Here is a 22,520-nt window from a genome sequence, read left to right on the forward strand (position 1 = left end):
TGAGAAAATTATCTAGTATTTTAGCAGTTAACTTACTAATTTATGTTTTGTATGATGTGATTAAAGTAGATCATGAAGAGTCTTAGAAATTTTATTTCATTAGTTCATTCATTATTGTTTCTTCTTGTTTTGAAAAATTATGTAAAATTAATCTACAGGAACTAAGAAGACATCTTCTAATCACGTTGAAGGATGTTGCGAAAATTCGGCCAAAAGAAAAGTATCAAACAATGTAAACGACGTGCATTTGGTACCCTGGAGTTTATCTCCGTGTGTGACTAATAATGTAATTATTCTCGCACGTCTAAACTCCGTACGGCTTTACTTCTAAATTGACGTTTTGCAAAAGAAATGAGCATCACCTTACGTCTGTTGCTAGCGCGCTACTGCCGCGAGAACAGCTGATAAAATACGCCTGCGGTAAACAGCCCTCGTAAAATGTAATACCATACTCAGAAAAGCTAATGAATCAGGGTTGAAAACAAATTAACAAAATCTACACTTACTAACAACATCTGAGGCTAAAAGGGGAATACACTATTAAGAATAAAAGAGTATAAGGAAATAGCACATCACTCACCGCTAATGGCTGGCACAGGAAGGAGGTTATGGCCTACAAAGGGAACACTCCATTGATCTCAGAGTCGCTTTCTTGCCACTTGTCTTTCCCGAACTAAACTGAGACATGCTAAACATGCACGAACTAAGTACACTAAGCAATACACGGATGTAAATAAAACTACAGCTATTTTTATACACTGAACTATTAAACCTGTATTGTATTAACTTGTGTGACCTTAACTGTAAACTTCACTATTCTGTACTATAATAGAGAGATAAAGGCTAATAGGTAAAACACCAGTTACTGAAGAAAAATGAAAAATATCGTGAATCGTACCGAATACCATATATGCTGAGTAAGATAGGTTAGGCCCTAACCATGTAGTGAATGTAAATATTAGAGTTGGCAATTAGGTTTCGAGATCGCACTTTGTCAATATAAGTCAGTACGAATGGCGTCCGGCTCCATGGCTAAATGGTAGCATGCTGGCCTTTGGTCACAGGGGTCCCGGGTTCGATTCCCGGCAGGGTCGGGAATTTTAACCATCATGGGTTAATTTCGCTGGCACAGGGGCTGGGTGTATGTGTTGTCTTCATCATCATTTCATCCTCATCACGACGCGCAGGTCGCCTACGGGTGTCAAATCAAAAGACCTGCACCTGGCGAGCCGAACATGTCTTCGGACACTCCTGGCACTAAAAGCCATACACCATTTCATTTCAATATGAATGGCAGCTTGGGCTTGATTGAATGTCTATGTTTCAGCACATAACCACCAGACAGAGCCACAATCGACCAAAACATATATTTAGAAGTAAAGCAGTGCAGAGTATAGACAAGGGCTAAAAGGGTCAATATCTCTGATAAATATTAAATGAACAGTTAACATTTAATTTTGTTTTTTTATAGTTGGATATGTGTGTCCAACCCTTGTCCCATTTCTGTTCAGATTTGGTTATGAAGTGAGATGAATTTCATCTCATATGATATTCATTTTTCTGTATTGATGGGTCTACAATTCACTATTATAAAGGTTAGATAATGTCAAATGAGCAAAAACCTGTTTGGTGAACTAGAAAAGACATTCACAGAGGGATAATTATGGTATTTTTCACAAGCATCTGCAATGTAGAAATGACATTCAGTGTATAAAACATCCTTTACTGACAATTGTAGGAGCTTCACACAAGAAAAAAAATTAGGTCAACTTTCCTTATACTGTTAAATCTGCGAATATATTAAGATTTCCCACAAAACAAATTATTTATTTGATTTTTGTTCATTTTTTATATATTGCATATTTTCCTTTACATTATTTGTTCATATTTGCGTGCATATTTTACTGTTTGATTGTTGATGTGGTCTGGCACCCAGGTGGTGCTGCGAACACTTGAGACCTAGTGCAACAAACAGCAACAGCATAACTGCTGTTAACTACGTAAGAAAGATGTATAGAACTCACACTATTTAAATACTTAAGCATCTGGATATGTATTTGAGAGAATGATTTTGCTTTCATCAAGGTAGATAATTCCGTTCTTATCTCTGTTGTGCGGAAGGAGAATTGGCATTTCAAGTAGCGGAGTACAAGTCTCTAGTAATAAGCTTCCCTTGTATTGCCTCAGGAATTCACAAGCGGAGATTACAAGAATGGCTAGTTCCTTAAGCAGATCTTTCTAATGTTTATTTCTCCTGTTTTCTCATTTGCCAGTAATAATAACTGTTATAGAGTTGTACAACTTTTCTTTTCATCAACAGCCAATGATGGTGGGTACTTCAAAGAAGAACTCGCTCCAGTAACTGTGTCTATTAAGAAGAAGGATGTGCAGGTAGATGTTGATGAGCATCCAAGGCCTCAAACCACACTGGAAGGTTTGAACAAATTGCCACCTGTATTCAAAAAGAATGGAGTTGTTACGGCAGGAACTGCTTCGGTAGGTAAACCAGTATAATTAAACATTCTAATGGTTATAAATATTGCTACCTCTGCATGTAAAACTGTTGTAACCAAGGTTGAGATTTACAAAACACAACTTTATATTCGCTTCAAATGCAAAATACACTATTTACACAAATAAAACTGAAATTTAACTTGAAGCAAAATGAATTAGGAATCTTGAGAAAGAGTCTATCTTTTGTACACTATATACAGGTTTGTAGTATTTACATCCACTACTATCTCGAAAAGATAGTCCTTGATATGAAAGTCGATAGTCGAAAACTATCCGAAGTACTGACATAAATGTTTTGGAAAGTCCTTCCTTGCTGAGTTCATAAAAGCAAGTTCAATGTTGGAAGAATTCTTACTTGGCGAAACCAAGGGAGCTTGCATTAATTAGGGAAATATGACGGTATGTAATAGTATGACTGGATATGGGCAGCGGAATAAGAGGAGCGGTGACCAGAGGTGAGACCTCGTACTGCCAGAAATTCAGTCCACCTGGTCGAAGCACATTTTCAAGAGGAGTAGCCTCCGTGCTCGACGTAGGGTGTATTCTGGAGCTGGACACCGGGGCAAGTGGGCATCTGGACAGGCTGGGAGTTCCTCTTTATAGTACACACACGATGGTTCAGGCACGCGCACTCAGGGCTGCGCGTCGAGGCTAGAAGAATGACACTTGGCGCGCGTGTAGCCGGCTGGCGGAGCGAGAAGGGAGCGCCGGACATACAACACCCTCCCCTCCTAAATACGCCGGTACGGCGTGAAACGGCGGCGATGCTGGGCCGGAGCTGCTGATGTCTCTGTTGGATTGTCCGGAGCTGGGACCGGGCGGAGTGGCGCTGTCTCGTCCTGAAAGGAACCCATTGTTATTAAATGGTCTAAAGCTCGTTCAGCAATAGATTTATCTGGCTGAGCAATAGAATCAACAGCTGGACATGGGCGGTAGCGCAGACGTATCTGGTCTTGATGGCGGCAGATACGTTTCTCCGTAGTCTGTATTTCGTAGAGACGATGACCCAAAGATCTGCAGATGACTCCAGGTATCCAGAGTGGGTTTGACCTGAATGTCCGGGTGTAGACCTTGTCGTTGACTGAGAACTTCGTTGGTGAGGTCTGAGACTGGGCCGGAAGAGGCTGCAACAGAGAAAGTAAAGTTCTGTGAGGTCGTCCATGGAGCTTCTGTGCAGGAGTGATATTATCAGCGCCGGGCAGAGTTCTGTAGTTGCTTAAGAGTTGGAGCAATGCTTGGTCTTTAGTTAAGCCTGAAGAGACAGCTTTTTTCATACTTCTCTTAAATGTTTGTACAAAGCGTTCAGCTTCACCATTAGATTGAGGGTGAAAAGGCGGTGCTAGGATATGACGAATGCCATTATATGTACAAAATTTCTTAAAAGCAGTAGCTGTAAATTGAGGTCCGTTGTCCGAAATGAGTACTTGAGGTAAGCCTTCTGTAGTAAATATTTTCTGTAGAGCACGAATGGTAGCTTCGGTCGTAGTAGTCGAATGCATATCCACTACATATGGAAAGTGCGATAGTGAATCGATGACTATTAACCACATGGAATTGAGGAAAGGACCTGCGAAATCGATGTGAACTCGTTCCCATGGAGTAGTAGCAGGAGGCCATGAAGCTAGATCAGAAGACGGGGCGTTCTGATTCAGTTGACATTGTTCACAATGACGGATGAGCTTTTCGATGGCGGCATCAATACCGGGCCAGTAGCAGTGTTGACGTGCTAGTTGCTTCGTTCGGGATATACCCCAATGGCTTTGGTGTAATAATTTGAGAACTTGCTTCTGTAGGCTAAGTGGGATAACCACTCGGAAGATGGTGCCTGCTTCTAGGAGTACGACTCCAGCACGAGTCGTGAGACGATGCTGCATACGATGATAAGGTGCAAGGTGGGCGGGAAGATTGCTCTGAAGAGGCCAACCGTTGCGGATGTACGTACGCACAGTAGCAAGTGTACTGTCCTTATCCGTAGCTTTAGCTATGCAGGTAGCATCAGTAGGAAAACTGGAGACAGTATCTTCAAGTTCTATGTCCAACTGAAGACATTCAGATTCTTGAGAATCGAAGGCAGTATCAGGACCAACTGGTAAGCGTGAGAGGGCATCAGCATTACAATGCTGGGATGTGGCTCGATAGACAATCTGATAAGAATAATCAGAAAGGGACATGGACCATCTTTGAAGCTTTCTGAGGGAATTCTCAGGGATCTTATTACCAGGATGGAATAAGTGTACGAGAGGCTTATGATCAGTAATGATCAGGAAATGGTTGCCATAGAGATATTCATTGAAACGGCGAATACCAAAGATGATGGCTAAAGCTTCTTTCTCTATCTGTGAGTATCGACGTTGATGGTCATTAAGTGTTTTCGAAGCGAAAGCGATGGGGCGTTCCCGTCCATGACGATCCTTCTGGGAGAGAACGGCACCGACACCGTAGTCTGAAGCGTCAGTAGCTAGCGTGAGGAGCTTGTCGGGCTGAAAATGAGTGAGTTGTATAGCTTGAATTAAGGCGTTGTTGATGGTTTTCCATGCCTGTTGGCATTGCGGAGTCCATTGAAATTTAACACCTTTTTTACGTAGAGCGTTTAATGGAGCTGCCACTGTAGCGAAGCGGGGAATGAACTTATTATAGTAGTTCGCTTTGCCTATGAAGGACTGGAGCTGCTTGAGGTTCTGAGGTGCTGGCATGTTGACGATAGCTGAGACATTCTGTGCACTAGGGCGAATTCCAGTCTTATCAAGTATATGTCCTAGGTAGTGAACTTGAGGCTGAAAGAATGTACATTTAGCGAGATTCGCTCGTAGGCCATTGTCTTTCAATGTCTGGAGAAGGAGGCGTAGATTGTTTAGATGTTCCTGATGATCTTTTCCAGTAACAATAATATCATCCAGGTAGTTAGCACAACCGGGAATGGAGGCAGTGAGTTGAGCTAAATAGCGCTGGAAAATGGCCGCTGAGGATGAAACACCGAATGGGAGCCGCTGGAGCTGGAGCAGTCCGAGAGGAGTGTTGAGTGTTAGAAATTTCTTAGAGTCTTCGTCTAAAAGTAGCTGGAGATATGCTTCTTTAAGATCAACTCGAGAGAAGAATTGTCCACCAGCGAGACGACGGAATAAGTCTTCTGGACGTGGAATAGGAAAGATATCTGTGTCGAGTTGTGCGTTGACTGTAGATCGAAAATCGCCACAAAGTCGAACATTACCATCAGGTTTCTTGATTACCACTAGTGGAGTAGCCCATTGACTAGAAGTAACTGGTACCACAATGCCAGTTTGTATCCATCTTTCTAATTCTTTCGTGACCGGGTCTTGAAGTGCTAGGGGTACTGGACGTGCTTTGAGGAAGCGAGGCTTAGCTCCGGATTTCAGCTGTATGTGAGCTGTATAGTCTTTTGCTGTTCCGAGCTGAGAGTTGAAGACTTCAGGAAACTGCTTTAGGAGATCGGTAACGTCAGAAGTAGGATGCAATGTAGATACAACGTTAATGTTGTCATGTATCTGGAAACCAAATAAGTTAAATAGATCCATGCCCATAATGTTGGATGCAGTGTAGTTGTTAACTACGAGAAGAGGAATGGCCTTCTGAATTCCTTTATAACTAGCCTGAAGTGAATTCCTTTATAACTAGCCTGAAGCTGGATTTGACCTTTAATGTCAATTTTCTTTTTGTTAAACGTCACAAGCTGGATGTCAGCTGGAGAGCATGAAGGGGAACCTAAGTCATGGTAGGTAGCCAGATTAATAATAGAGACAGGTGAGCCAGTGTCTAATTGAAAATCGACAGATCGAGTAGAGAATGAGAGAGGAACGATGATCTTGTGAGAATTCCTTGTGGGAAGAATAAGATTGATCTGATCAACTTCCATGTCTTGGCGGGGCTGTATATGCTTCGGGCGTGCTGCAGGAGTCTTAGCAGGGCGGAGCGAACTCCGACATACAGTCTTAATGTGTCCAAGTTTATTACATCGTTCACAAGTGGCTTTGAAAAAACGACAGTCACGACGTTCATGATGCTTGAAACAGCCTCGGCAGGAAGGCAGGAGTTTCGAGGTGCTTTTAGAATTGGGCTTCCTTGTAGCATTACGAGAGGGAACCTGGCGAGAATGCTTGGTAGAGAGCGCCTTATCTGGACGGTTCACTGTAGCAGAGGACTTGCGGGCCTGAGTCGAGACTTGAGCAACTTCGTGTGGAGAAGCTATGGCTGCGGCAGTCTTGGTAGTAAGCTCATAAACCGTAGCAATACGCTGGACGTCTTCTAAAGAAGGGTTACTCTGCTTGACAGCGTCAAAACGTATCTTGTCCTCAGGAGTATGTAAAATTACCATGTCCCGAATGAGAGAATCAGTGTAGGGTGAACCACAACCGTCCTTGGAGCATATGAACTGGCAGGGTTTAGCTAGACCACGCAATTCAGTTATCCATTCAGTATGTGTCTGATGGGGTTGCTTTCTGCTCTGAAAAAATTTATAGCGAGCAGCCACTATGTGAGGAGCTTTGGCATAATGTTCAGTGAGACGGGCCAAGAGCTGTGCGAATGGTACCTCAGAAAGGTTTTCTTCTGGACCTAATTTACGTAGTAATTCACACGTAGCATTGCCAACCGAACTAAGAAATAGTGCGCGGCGGCGTTGATCATCTGTGACAGAATGGCAGATGAAATGCTGTTGTAAGCGGGCTAAATAAACTGACCATTCTTCCTTAGCCGGATCAAAAGCAGAGAACGGAGGAATAGCTGATGGCTGTGTAGAGACAGAAATAGCTTGAATAGCCTGAATTAATGCTGCCTGTTGTTGTTGCATAAACTGTTGTTGTTGCTGCTGTAAGGCTTGGAATACCGTAGCGAGTTGCTCAGCTGTAGCCATTGCGAGATGCGTGCAATAAAGAGCAAGGAGAGCTGTGTGTCAGAACTGGTTGTAGGCGCGACCTTGACCGGTATATGCTGGGAGTGAGAGAGAGAGCAAGAAAACACGCTGGAGCGTGCCACACAGGTGGAGCGCACGACAGAGAGCTGTGGAATGTCTGTTGAGTGGGCGACACACTGAGCACTGATTGACTTTGTCGCCAATGTCTAAGTGTATGAGGGCACTGAGTTTGCTGTACCTCGTTGTGAAGGAGTGGATGAATTGCAAGTTATTATCCTGTCGCCACAGAGTTGGTTGACTGGGGCCGATGAAGTGGAGTGTTTGTTGCATACTTTTTTTTTTTTTTTTTTTTTACCTCGTCGCCATAGAGTTGTGTTGTAACCAAGGTTGAGATTTACAAAACACAACTTTATATTCGCTTCAAATGCAAAATACACTATTTACACAAATAAAACTGAAATTTAACTTGAAGCAAAATGAATTAGGAATCTTGAGAAAGAGTCTATCTTTTGTACACTATATACAGGTTTGTAGTATTTACATCCACTACTATCTCGAAAAGATAGTCCTTGATATGAAAGTCGATAGTCGAAAACTATCCGAAGTACTGACATAAATGTTTTGGAAAGTCCTTCCTTGCTGAGTTCATAAAAGCAAGTTCAATGTTGGAAGAATTCTTACTTGGCGAAACCAAGGGAGCTTGCATTAATTAGGGAAATATGACGGTATGTAATAGTATGACTGGATATGGGCAGCGGAATAAGAGGAGCGGTGACCAGAGGTGAGACCTCGTACTGCCAGAAATTCAGTCCACCTGGTCGAAGCACATTTTCAAGAGGAGTAGCCTCCATGCTCGACGTAGGGTGTATTCTGGAGCTGGACACCGGGGCAAGTGGGCATCTGGATAGGCTGGGAGTTCCTCTTTATAGTACACACACGATGGTTCAGGCACGCGCACTCAGGGCTGCGCGTCGAGGCTAGAAGAATGACACTTGGCGCGCGTGTAGCTGGCTGGCGGAGCAAGAAGGGAGCGCCGGACATACAACAAAAACTACCTTGTGATGCAAATGATTTGCTTAAACCTTGTAGATATTACATTGTGGGAATAAGTTGCAATTTTCGGAGACTTCACTATACTATACACAGGATTCCCATGTCCTTAGTTAGTGTCGTATATCTGTACCGACTGTATAATTTTATAATCTTACCATATAGAATAGAAAATTAACTAAAACTCAGCCATAGGTCATCCAACAGAGATCCAGTATACTCTGGCATCTGGTAAATTAAAATGGAACAAGAAATTGATTTGCAGGCAGCTTGAATGGAAACAAATTAAAATATCTGTAGTGGTAGCTGAGGCCATGTGATACTTATTGTCTTGCCGCCTAAGGACAACGCAAAGTAACTTAATGATCTGTCTTCTTCTTCTGTCAGTACTAGACCATTCTCTGTCTGGCAGACTGTCCTTTCGTCTGACCGGTTCTTCTTGCAACTAACCTTTTCCTGGAAATCTTGAAGCTGCTTATTGATTCCCTAAATAAATTCCTGTCTATTATTGAATCTTGATTTATGTATTATTATTATTTAGCCCACCTCATGGCCATGATGGTGGGTACTTCAAAGAAGAACTCGCTCCAGTAACTGTGTCTATTGAAGTCTAAACGATCTGACACCGTGGTTAGCCGGTTCGAGTCCCATTTGTCAAAAAAAAAAAAAATCTCCATCAGAATGTTGGCCGGCAGGGTAGGGGAGGTGGTGGTATACAGTTTCAAATTACTAGATTGCGTGCCAAAAGCCTGGATTCGATTCCAAACCTCTTTGCGGTGCTCATATAGAGTGAGGGCATATGATGCTGTTGATGGCGATTCATCCTTCGTATGGAGATGTAAAGCCTTGAGGAGACCCCTTGGTGCTATTCAACAGGAATGGGCTATGTGCCAGATCCTTTCTTGCTATCATATAACAGTCATTCATTTCATCTCATTAACACCTCTGATGAGGTTGACATCAGGAAGAGCATCCGGTCATAAAAACCCGCCTCGACAGATTCATCTCACCTCATACCCGACCGTGTAGAGAAACAGGACAAGGATTGGACAATCAACCAACATAACATATAGAATAAGAAGTGTGAGCACTCCACTTGTTGATGTGGTCTGGCACCCAGGTGGTGCTGCGAACACTTGAGACCTAGTGCAACAAACAGCAACAGCATAACTACTGTTAACTACGTAAGAAAGATGTATAGAACTCACACTATTTAAATACTTAAGCATCTGGATATGTATTTGAGAGAATGATTTTGCTTTCATCAAGGTAGATAATTCCGTTCTTATCTCTGTTGTGCGGAAGGAGAATTGGCATTTCAAGTAGCGGAGTACAAATTTGGGCGGTAAACACAACCCATAGCCTTCGCAACTTTCTAATTGCAAAGGTTTCACTGTAATTTCATTTAAATCACCGTAACACTCAAGGAAATACAGCATATCCCCTATAGACTGTTAGCACACGATAGTTTTGCTGCTCCAGCAATTACTATTTTCTGTTGCAACAATACATCCAAACCAAACCAAACCCCATGGCACTACAGCCCTTGAAGGGCCTCGGCGTACCAAGCGACCGCTGCTCAGCCCGAAGGCCTGCAGATTACGAGCTGTCGTGTGGTCAGCACGACGAATCCTCTCGGCCATTATTCTTGGCTTTCTAGACCGGGGCCACTATCTCACCGTCAGATAGCTCCTCAATTCTAATCACGTAGGCTGAGTGGACCTCGAACCAGCCCTCAGGTCCAGGTAAAAATCCCTGACCTGGCCGGGAATCGAACCCGGGGCCTCCGGGTGAGAAGCAGGCACGCTACCCCTACACCACGGGGCCGGCGCAACAATACATCATATGGTATAATTTCTGATGCATAGGTAAGGTATGTACCACACTTAGAACCATAAACTTTCATTAGTGTAAGCAAAGCAAATATTTGGACACATTCAAGGATTTCAGCATTTTTGAAAATGTGCATTGTAATCATCTCGAAGGATGTTCTGCCTCTGATATTGTGTAGGAATTGATGAATTTAATGTATCAATCAGAGAGTTGAGATATGTAATGAAATTTTCAGTTGTTTCACTATTTTCTAAACTCTCTGAATGACCCCCCCTCCCCCTCCCGAGAAAACGTTATCCTGTTAATGACAGATCTATTTGAATAGCTGAAATGCCAACCAAATGTTCATTTATTGGAATGATTTTGGATCTAAATAAACAGATGTGAGTTTATAGCAAGCTTTCGTGCCAGAGAATTCAGGAAATATATCACAATTTCATGTGATAAACTTAATGATCTGATCCGTATTGGCTTATAATATAGTCAGACTTTCTTATAAAAAGAAGTACCAAGGCTCAATCCACCTATTGAATACAGTACATTTAAACATTTAATAATAGTACATGTTTCGAACCTTAATTGGGTCTTTTTCAGCTAAATACAGTAAAACCTCTCTATAATGGACACCTTCGGGACCGAAAAAAAATTTCCGTTATGAAGGGGTGACTGCCCGAGAGAGGTTATGAAACCGGTACCATTAAACATAAGTTGGAACACAATAACCCATGTATTGTATATGTTAGCAATTCTCGCAAATGGACCTTTAATTGTATATAGTATTGTACAATACACTGCACTGTACTCACATGAGAAAGTTGTAGATGGGCTGCTGCAGTTGCAATGTACTGTATTAGAGACAAAAACACTTCTATGGAAACCTCTATTGAGCACACTGTACACTATTACCGTTCACCATGTTAAAATTAAGAAGAACATATGAATTTTTGAAACTTTAAATCAATAATGTAGACTTGGCAATCTCTAGCACAGTACAGTAAAACATTAACACTTGAAAAAATCCTTAATGTTCGTTTGTTTCATCCATTTCGGTTTAGCAATGATATTTTTACTATGTGCAATTAAATCCTGGGTCAAATTTACACCTTTTTCATCATTTTGTTTATAATAGAATTCTTTCAGTCGCTTAACAAAGCCGAGAGCCTCACTGTATGAGGTTATTGGCAGCACATTCATTTCCATATTTTCTTCAAAGTCGTCATTAGCATCACCTTCACTCCTACTTTCGTCAGAATCTTCATTTTTGTCCTTCTTTCCTTGGATTGACTGAAGAATCGTTTTAGTGTCTCCACTCTCACTCTCTGTTGGAATATCTGAATCAATTTCGATATGGTGTTCACTTGTACACTGTAACCTGCTGCATTAATCAACTATTGTGTTGTTTCCATGCTGTCAGGAAGGGTATCCAATTCTATTTCGGTATGTCCACCCAGCTTTCAGAAAGCAGTTACGAATTGTTGAGGCTGTAATGTTTTTCCATGTATTGGTTATCCACGAAATTGCTTGGAGAACATTCAGTCCCTGTGTCAGTGTTTGAAAGGTTACTTCATTCCCGTTAAGTTCTGATACTTTGTGCTTCATCACTAACTGTCTGTACTTAACTTTGAAGTTCTGGATCGTTCCTTGGTCCGGCAGCTGAGAAGCTGATGTTACATTTGGTGGGAAAAGACGATCTTCACATTTTGCAACTTAATTGTATCCGGATGCGATGCTGCATTATCTAGGAATAATAACACTTTTCGCTCCTGGCATATCATTTTTCTGTCCAGTTGTCCTAGCCAATCTGTCATTATTTCTCTGGTCATCCATGCTTTCCTATTCTTTTTCCATTCAGTGCCAAACTTCATAACGTCCATATTCTTAAAACACCTTGGTTTTGCAGCTTTTCCTATCACAAGGGGTGTCTCCTGTTCTCAACTCATACTTGCACATAACAAGACCGTAAGACGTTCTTTCACAACTTTTCCACTAGTACAACAATTTCCTTTGAAACACAAAGTTTTGTTGGGTAAAGCACGGAAAAATAATCCATTTTAATCGGCATTCAAAATATTTTCCGGAGCATATCGTCTATGATTGAAGGTAATTTTTCTTGCCACTTTTCAACAGTCTCCATATTATACTGGATGATTCTCTGCAAATCACTCTGAAGTTGATACCATGTTGCTTTCTGAATCTTTCTAGCCAGCCATTCAAGGCTTTGAAATCCCCAAAACCTAATTCTGCCACAAATTCTAATGCTTTTGCTTGTATCATTGGTCCTGACACAGGGACATTCTGACTTCTTATTTTAGCAAACCACTCTAGCATTGCCTTGTCAATGAAAGCTCCACTACCACTTTGAAACAGTTGAATGCGCTGTTCGTTGCCATTTAAATGCCATTCTTTCACTAGTTCCTCTTGCTTTTTCACAATTTCAACTGCCTATGTCACAATTTCAGCTGCCTGTGTCTTTCAAATCTTGAACACTTCGGACAGTTTATGCACACCACACTTCTCACGTTTATGATAGTCTGTTATGCCTACCTTTTCTTTTAGAGTTAAAAACTTCCTCTGAGCCATGTTTACACCAACTTACTAACGTAAAACTGAACACATCAAAAGCCCACGAGTCAATGAAAAGTAACCTGACAGTGAAGGTATGAATTCCAGCGCTGCCGAGCGTGTCAGATCACACAACTTCCAGAAGTTATAGCGTGACTTAATGTTGCCTTCCAAGAACGTGTACAGCGTGGACCAAAAGTTACGGTGTCTGCGATTCTTGCCTGTGCAAAAAATAAGTGAATACATACTGTACAGGACACAAATACAGTATTTTTTGAAAAAGAAAGTGTCCGTTAGGAGAGGTTTAATTGGAGTTTCTCGTTGCTATGGTGTGTCTGCGTCCGTAATAAAGAGTGTCCGTATAAGAGGGGTATGTTACTCATACACAACATGCTATTTAATTACAGCGGTGAGAGGTGTCCGTTAAGGCAGGTTTTACTGTAATCTAGACAAAGTTCCTAGCTACTGTATAACAAGATATTAAAACTAGTCAGAATTAATAATTTATAACTAACATATTAAAATATTGGTCAACAAATCTGAATATAAACACATCAAGATCCTAAAATTACATATTTTAAGTACATATTTTAAAATGGAACAATGAATTTTTATACATCCAGAATAAAATACCTTAATGCCAATATAGTTGGTCCGTTATTGGACATTATAAAATTTCCAGCTAACTCATTCCTGGTTGCCAGCGTTTTGCACCAGTGTGTTAAGTTGGACTCATCAGTTGGTAAATAGCACACTAGTGGCCCTAGTGTGCTAAGTTGGGCTCATCAGTTGGTATATAACACACTAGGGCAAAAACGCTGGCAATCAGAAATGAGTTAGCTGGAAAATTTATAATGTCCAATAGCGGACCAACTATATTGGTATTATAAATTTACTCATTCAGGACAAATATTTCAGGTTCCCTGTGAGAATCAACACCTATATCATAAAATACCTTAATAATGAATCTTTAAACTGCATCAGTCATATTAATTCTTACTCAAAGATATTTGATACACAGAGACTGAAGGTAATTTAAGTCCACAAGTAATATCATCTTGAAGATCTAACATCACTGGAATGTCTATCCTGAGTTACATAAAAGTTGTATATTATCTTCTTTAAGAAGTAAAAAGTCTCATTATTCAAATAAGTTAGTAAACATAAATATGCTGCCTATGCCATTGACCAACATGGAATCGGATAAAATACTGCCGTGGAATGCACAAGTAGTAATCATTCTAGTTATGTAAAATTTCTTCAAAAGAAATCGCAACGTCAGTCTATCAATTCAGTACAGCATATGATATTTAATATGACCTGTTTTGACTTCTTCAGCTGAACAAGAGTAGAATTTTTTACAGGCAGTGCTTTTAGGACTCATATTTGAGGTTTTAACTAGATGTAAAAGGATGTCATTGGCCTGTTTTTTTAAAATATGTGCTTCGATTATGTCATAATAGGATAGGATTTTGTATTAGGACTTGTTAACCAATATCAATATGTTGGCCTCAACTACAGGGTTCAGGCATTTTAATTTGACACCATTCGACTGCCTGCTTGTGTTTCAAAGTTCTGTTTTACTCTATGCCTACTAAATGGCAGAGGAAACTGGATCTCTCTTGAGGGTCTCTGGCTGAATTTTAACTAATTCTGCCGAATAAACACCAAGTGTCTCCAGATATCTCTTATATGCCGAAATCATAAAACATTAAAATTCCTAATTTTCATGTTCCGTATTGTGACAATATAATTATTTTAGATAGATGAGGTAATCCACCTAATCAAAACATTATAAAATATGTACTTCAGTTTATTTTAATCATGGTACTGGTTTCGGCCTATGTTTCTTTACATAATCAACTAAGATCTAATTTAACATCAGTTTATTCTATCTTAATTTTTCACCAATTGCTTTTAATTTTATGCAAGTGTTCAACAAATTATTTATAGATCTTCAAGACGATGAATTATATTTATTGAAGTATACCGACAGATCATTAGAATTTTCAAGTGTTGTGTTATATCCTCAAGACAGTGACTTATTTGAGTGTATACTGAATATTAGATCAAAACTATTTTCAAGTATTATGATATGTACTGTATTTTTGTTATATGTATGGCCAATTAGTTTTTTAAATGTTTTAAGACCTTATGGATGATGATGACTTAATATCGATAGGCCGAAACTAGTACCATGGTTAAAACTGAAGTGCTAATTTTATATTGTATTAATTAGGTGGATTACTGCATTTATCTACAATAATAATAAAATATGGAGTATTGAATAGACTTTTTTCCAACCTTCAAAATTAGACTATCTCTGTCAGGTCTGAATACGTGATCTTGGGATCTGGAAGCCAACACTCTTATTACTGATCCACACCATATTAATTAAACCTGCATGCTTCACTTCATATTCTCTTGTAAGTATAATTCATCTGCATAAGACAGCCTGAAATATAACCTGACTTCCACTATCACTGCTATCAGATCATAATATCGTAATAAGTAGAGATGAGAATTATAGGCACTAAAAACAGTTAAAATAGGCAGGCATATAGACTCTTAAATTAGCCAAAAATAGGCATTTAAATAGGCACGAATGTGTAAAATAGGCAACAAAATAGGCATGAAAAAATTACTTATAATTTAAGAACACACTCAATTACTATAAAAGGAATTAACAAGTAACGTTTCAATATTTTCCGGTAACAATCTTGTTCTCCTGTCATACATAATGTTTTTGTACTGAGAGAACGATCTCCCAACATCACATGAAGTGATTGGATAAAACTTCAATGAAGTCACTTCATCAGGTTTTATTTCGCTGACAGTGGCTGCCTTCCCAGAGGTTCGGTCAGAACTTCCCCTGACTTCTTCCACAATCCTAAGTGACCCCACCAGGGGCATGCCACTCTTCTCCAACTTGGTGATTGCTCCCGGCAGCTTGTTGAAATTTGAAGATGCTCCGGTTTATGCAGGGGCATATTAGCTCCCAACATTACAGTGCATAGCTCTGAAGAAAATTGTTGTTCGTCGCTGCCCAAAGTGGACTGGTAGAATGGCTGCATTGATACAGATTTCTGTACTCGTATCAGATGCATCGCAGTATTTCTAAGTTGTATGTAGTATTTTTCTCACATTTGATCTGAAAAGTAATAAAATTGACATAAATTACATTGTCCTATATCTTAAATTTCTACAGTTGGGCTAATTGGCAATAATGCTTAGTATATATCATACATTTGTTTCATAGAAAAGACTATTAGAGATGATGTTTCTAGAAGTACAAAACTTAAAAGTAGGAACAAGGGAATTCGTAATTTACATGGAAATATGTCCTCAAGGATTTTCAGTTATAATTTGGCAGTATCATGTCGAGATCACTGGGTGAAAAATATAATAAAAAATGTGTGAAACGATACCGGAGTAGCGTAGAGGAGAGATCCGTCCTTTATGCTTGCCAAGGACCCATCAGTATTCTTACTTATATAGAAGAATGAAAACGGAGCCACTATAAGTCTCAGATTTGTGAACATTTTATTTGTTGCTATTCGCCGGCTTTGGTTAGCCAGGTCAGCTGCCACGAAGGCTATTTTCTGTTGCCTGCAATAGATCCTGCATCATGTGTGACCACAAGGCCGCCACGCTCGTTGAAAATTAAATAAATAATGTTACTTGCTTTACGTTCCACTAACTACTTTTACGGTTTTCGTAGACGCTGAGGTACCGGAATTTAGTCCCGCAGGAGGCTTTTATGTGCCAGTAAATCTACCGACACGATGCTGACGTATTTGAGTATCTTCAAATACCACCGGACTGAGCCAGGATCGAACCTGAAAAGTTGGGGTCAGAAGGCCAGTGACTCAGCCGTCTGAGCCACTCAGCCCGCCTGAAAATTAAAAACCCCGTAATTTGAAATTGTCGTGGCATGCACCCATAATCTTATTTTTGTTACAATTTAGCAAGACTCTGGAGGGGATGCTAGAGGCTTGTTGATGACTTTGCGGTGCTAATGTGAGACCTTACACCCCTCAGACTCTCTTTGTTCCCTCCGCCCCCCCAAGCACAACGGTTACTAACTGGACCTCACCAATCCAGGCCAACAGTATTTTTGCTGGCCTGGTCTTGTAAAGATAGTCTTGGCAACCTTGTAAAACATGGTGTGGCACGTCCCAGCCGGGCTACATTGGATTTGCAACCTGTGTTTTGCGAAGGCTTAGCGTGTAATGGAATTAACGATTTTTAAAGGGAGTTTTAAAAATTGCATTTCAGTTGTAAATCTCTATTTTTCACAGGAAATGAATCACAGTTCAAAATACTGATTTAATTTTCATCCATTCTGTGACAAAGACCACCGGCGTTCTAATTCCTCATTCAATAATTTAATGATTGTTTAATATAAATTATTGAAAGTTCCCGACTAATACAGCATTGCAACAAAAAAACTTGCCACAATACATACATTAATAGGCCTGTAAATGCTAGAATGAAATGCAATCGTAGTTCTCAATCACAAAAAAGATAAAAAGAACAAACGAACTTACCTCCTTACAGCAAGCTTGACAGACTGCCCTTCCATCCATAGTGACATTGGAATCCCCTGTGATCCACAGCTTCAGCCAGTAGGACTTCGACGATATTTCTTCCGGCATTGCCGCAAACACACTTCCTCCTTTTCTTCTTCTACACAATAAATCACAACACGTTCTGAACATAAAGCGTACGCATACAAAAGTTCGCATCGAAAGGGAGGTACAGGGCACATGGGTTGTGCAACATACAGTAGTTCGACGTTCACTGGTTTTCGCATATGTCTTAGGAGGTTGGAGGGTTTGAAGTCTTTGAAGTCAAATTGTTCCTTGTTTCTCCTGATGGAAATTTCCGTAGAACTGTTTCTGGTGATTTCTGAGAATTCCCATTTTTGTTAGTGGGGTAAACAGGTATTGAGAAAAGAGAAGATAATTCTGTCGCACCTAGCTACAATATAATGTACTGGAAGAAAATAGGCTTTTTTTAAATACAGTCAAAAGGCATCAAATAGGCAATTATACTCCAAATAGGCAAATCCTCTGAAATAGGCATTTATAGACACAATAAAACAAACAAAATACAGCTAAAAAGACCCTAAAACGGATTTATATCTCAAAAGCCTACGTTTCTGAACACACGAGTAAAATAGGCAAATAGGCAAATTCCCACCTCTAGTAATAAGTCATTCTCAGTTTCCTTCAAATGCACAAAATGAATTTGTCAGTTTCAGGATCAGTATTATTCAGTACAGCAGTTATGTCACTAAAATGTAAATGTATTCTTCTTTTAAATAAATAATAATGTTACTTGTTTTACGTCCCACTAACCACTCTTTTACGGTTTTCGGAGACACCGAGGTGCCGGAATTTAGTCCCGCAGGAGTTTTTACGTGCCAGTAAATCTACCGACACGAGGCTGACGTATTTGAGCACCTTCAAATACCACCGGACTGAGCCAGGATATTCTTCTTTTAGTCATACAGAAAGACAGAAAAGAACTAAAACTATGAAACACACTGAAAGATCATAAAAACTAGTTAGGAAGTTAATAACACACACATGGTATAACCATAGATATAACTATCAGTAATAAGTCAGGGATAGCAGCAAAGATGTAAGATGTCACCTTATTGTAAACATCAGATCTGCAGCAACGTACGACTTGTTTCCGACATGAGAGTGCTAAGAGTTAATAATCATTATAGATTGTGGCATTTAACTGAGAATGTCACTAGCTCCTATTTTGAAGATTTAGTTTTCCTTTGAAATATTTGTTTTATTAACAGATTAAAAATTGCTTTCTTTTAATATTATAGTTAACAAACAGCTTATCAGTTATCAATACTAAGTACTTTTCATTTTTATCTTCCTTTCCTCTGTTTTATGGTAAGGTTTATTTTTTCTACCTGGCAGTTCAGTTCTTTTAAAATAATGTATTAAACATATTCAGTGATCTGCATCCCTAATAAGCTCAATTGTACTACATGCATTCTGTGATAAGTTTTCCTGTCATTAAAGCTGAAAATGCTGAGGACAACTATCCTGTTAACAATGTCCTTTGCATTTTCTTGAATTTTTAAATTCAGCATATGAGGCTACATGTATTGAGTTTACTGAATTTGACTGATTTATATTCCCTGCTTACCAAACAATGATGGTGTTTGTCAGGGCATCTGTGATGGTGCTGGTGCAGTGATCATTGCCAGTGAAGAGGCTTGTAAGGAACATGGACTGAAGCCCTTAGCCAGGCTTGTGGGGTACAGCATAGTGGGTGTAGAACCCAGTATCATGGGTATTGGACCATCACCTGCAATTAAGAGATTGCTTCAGATCACTGGGAAACAGCTTGCAGACATTGATCTAGTTGAGGTGAGTTTTGAAGAATAACTCTGAGTGATAGAAAAAGTAAGTATTGTTCAACCATGTCCTGTCTGTCTGTCTGTCTGTCTGTCTGTCTGTCTGTCTGTCTGTCTGTATGGTCAGCAGCCCTGAGGCTGGTTGGATCTTCAAATAGCACCACCGAAGGTTATGTGGTTATAGAGAAACCGCAGAAACAAATGGCGGCAGTAATATGAGGTGTACTAGGCAAGATGAGGAATGAAGTAGTTTGCCATTGTGTTCAACCATAGTGATGAATTAATCTTCAATAAAAGTTAATATTCTTACTGCATATCAGTATTTAGTACTTTGTTTAACCATCATCCTCATTCTGCACTCCAGCAGATCTGGTGTGGAAAATAAACAACCCTCCTCCCAAGACTTGTTCTATTGTTGAAAGCAATCCCTGCTTTTTCCTCTTCTGCTGACTTGCATTGTCTGCCACAGTCGAGGAATTTTCTGTCAGGGTGAACTTCCTCAGCCTTTAATAGTCCTCTACTTCACCTACAAGGCAGGAAGAGTACTGGAATGCCTCAACCGCCAGCAGTGCCATTCCAAAGGTATCCTCCACTGAAGCTGCTGTTAAAGACTTCACCGTAACCTTGGCAAGGGGCCCAGCGCGTTACCAGCTGGGCCAACTAGACCAAGGTTTTCTAAAGAGGTGTTATTCCTCCGTCACGTACCCTTCATCCTGGCCTCTCGTATACTGGGCCAAGGTTGGTTGGCTTTTTGCCATTAAAAAAAAAAAAAAGTACCAGTATTTCATTTGTATAGAATGTTTTGAATTGTGACTACTTTTTAAAACAATAGTTCAAACTTTAGAATGCTGTAACCAGGCGAGTTGGTTGTGCGGTTAGGAGCGCGCAGCTATGAGCTCGCATCCGGGAGATAGTGCGTTCGAACCCCCCTGTCGACAGCCCTGACAGTGGTTTTCTGTGGTTTCCCATTTTCATACTACGCAAATGCTGGGACTGTTCCTTAATATAAGGCCATGGCCACTTACTTCCCATTCCTAGGCCTTTCCTGTCCCATCGTCGCCATAAGATCTATCTGTGTCGGTGCAACGTAAAACAAATAGCAAAAAAAATGCTGTAAACAAAATTGTTCATTAATATCAGTGCACTCATTAAATATAACTAGTTGTGGTCATAAACAGTAAAACCTCATTGAGGTGTTAAGCGAGAAATCATACTACTGAATACATGAATAAAAACTATCCATCAGGGATGTGAAAATACATACATATATTATCATTATAGACTGTTATGCCTTTTAGCGTTCAGTCTGCAAGCCTCTGTGAATTTACTAAACGTCACCACAATCCTCTATTTGCATCTAGTGCTGCGGCGTCATTTAGTTCCATACCTCTTATCTTTAAATCATTAGAAACTGAGTCTAACCATCACCGTCATGGTCTCCCTCTACTTCTCTTGCCCTCCATAACAGAATCCATTAATTTCCTACGTAACCTATCCTCCTCCATTCGCCTCACATGATCCCACCAACGAAGTCGGTTTATGCATACAGCTTCACCCATCAAGTTCATTCCTAACTTAGGCTTTATCTCCTCATTCCGAGTACTATCCTGCCATTGTTCCCACCTGTTTGTACCAGCAATCATTCGCTACTTTCATGTCTTGTTACTTCTAATTTATGAATAAGATATCCTGAATCCTCCCAGCTTTCGCTCCTGTAAAGCAAAGTTGGTCTGAAAATAGACCGATGTAAAGATAGTTTTGTCCGGGAACAGACTTCCTTCTTACAGAACACTGTTGATCGCAACTGCGAGCTCACTCCATTAGATTTACTACACCTTATTCAATCTCACTACATTACCATCCTGGGAGAACACACAACCAAAATACTTAAAATTATCTACCTCTTCCAGCTTTGTATCACCAATCTGACATTCAATTCTGTTGGATTTCTTACCTACTGACATCAATTTAGTCTTCGAAAGGCAAGTTTTCATACCATACTCATTGCACCTACTGTATTTTCAAGTTCCAAGATATTAGACTGCAGGCCTTCGGCGCAGTCTGCCATTAAGACCAAGTCGTCAGCATAGGCTAGACTGCTTACTACATTTCCACCTAACTGAATCCCTCCCTGCCACTTTATACCTTTCAGCAGATGATCCATGTAAACTATGAACAGCAAAGGTGAAAGATTACAGCCTTGTCTAACCCCTGTAAGTACCCTAAACCAAGAACTCCTACCATCAATTCTCACTGAAGCCCAATTGTCAGCATAAATGCCTTGGTCCCCCAGTATGGCGAACATGTTTTCCTTCGGTACCCTGTCATATGCTTTCTCTAATCTACGAAACCTAAACACAACTGTCTATTCCTCTCGTAACATTTTTCAGTTACCTGGCACATACTGAAAATTTGATCCTGACAACCCCTCTGTGGTCTGAAACCACACTGGTTTTTATCCAACATCCTCTCAACCACTGATCGCACACTCCCTTCCAAGATGCCAGTGAATACTTTGCCTGGTATACTAATCAATGAGATACCTTGATAGTTGTTGCAATCCTGTTGGTGCGATTACTGCTTTTGTCCAGTCTGAAGGTACCTTACCAACACTCCATACTAATCTTACTACTCTATGAAGCCATTTCATTCCTGCCTTCCCAGTATACTTCACCATTTCAGGTCTAATTTCATCTATTGCTGCTGCTTTATGACAGTGGAGTTTATTTACCATCCTTTCCACTTCCGTAAGCGTAATTTCACCAACATCATTTTCCTCCTCCCCATGAGCTTGGTTCTCGCGGCACCACCAGGAAGATTTCCATTGACGTTGAGAAGATTTTCAAAATATTCCCTCCACCTGTCCAGTGATTCCCTGGGATCTGTTATGAGTTCACCTGAATTACCCAAAACACTGTTCATTTGTTCATTTCTTTTCTCCCTCCTTTCCTAAGATTTTTTATTACTGCCAGAAAGGTTTCCTTGCTGCTTGACCTAGCCTTTCCAGGTTATTACCAAAATCTTCCCACGACTTCTTTTTGGATTCAGCAACTATTCGTTTCGCTCTGTTTCTTTCATCTACATACAATTCCCTGTCTGCGTCGGCCCTTGTTTGGAGCCATTTATGATAAGCCTTCTATTTACGTTTACAAGCTGCTCTCACTTCATCATTCCACCAAGATGTTTGCTTTTTCCCATCTTTACACACAGTTGTTCCTAGGCATTCCCTTGCTGTTTCTACTACAGCATCCCTGTATGCCACCCATTCTCTTTCTATATCCTGAACCTGCTTACTGTCCACTG

At 40.3% G+C, this 22,520-nt stretch overlaps 1 protein-coding gene across 1 annotated transcript in view; it reads left to right on the forward strand.

The window, feature by feature from the left end:
- yip2 (yippee interacting protein 2) overlaps positions 1–22,520 on the forward strand; it is a 53,227-nt gene that overhangs the window by 17,966 nt on the left and 12,741 nt on the right. The window contains exons 5-6 of the mRNA XM_067145568.2: positions 2,321–2,496; positions 19,030–19,230. Coding sequence (XP_067001669.1) covers positions 2,321–2,496; positions 19,030–19,230 — 377 coding nt within the window. The remainder of the gene's footprint in view (positions 1–2,320; positions 2,497–19,029; positions 19,231–22,520) is intronic.

Source organism: Anabrus simplex, chromosome 4, assembly GCF_040414725.1.
Source record: "Anabrus simplex isolate iqAnaSimp1 chromosome 4, ASM4041472v1, whole genome shotgun sequence".
NCBI classification, from domain to species: domain Eukaryota; kingdom Metazoa; phylum Arthropoda; class Insecta; order Orthoptera; family Tettigoniidae; genus Anabrus; species Anabrus simplex.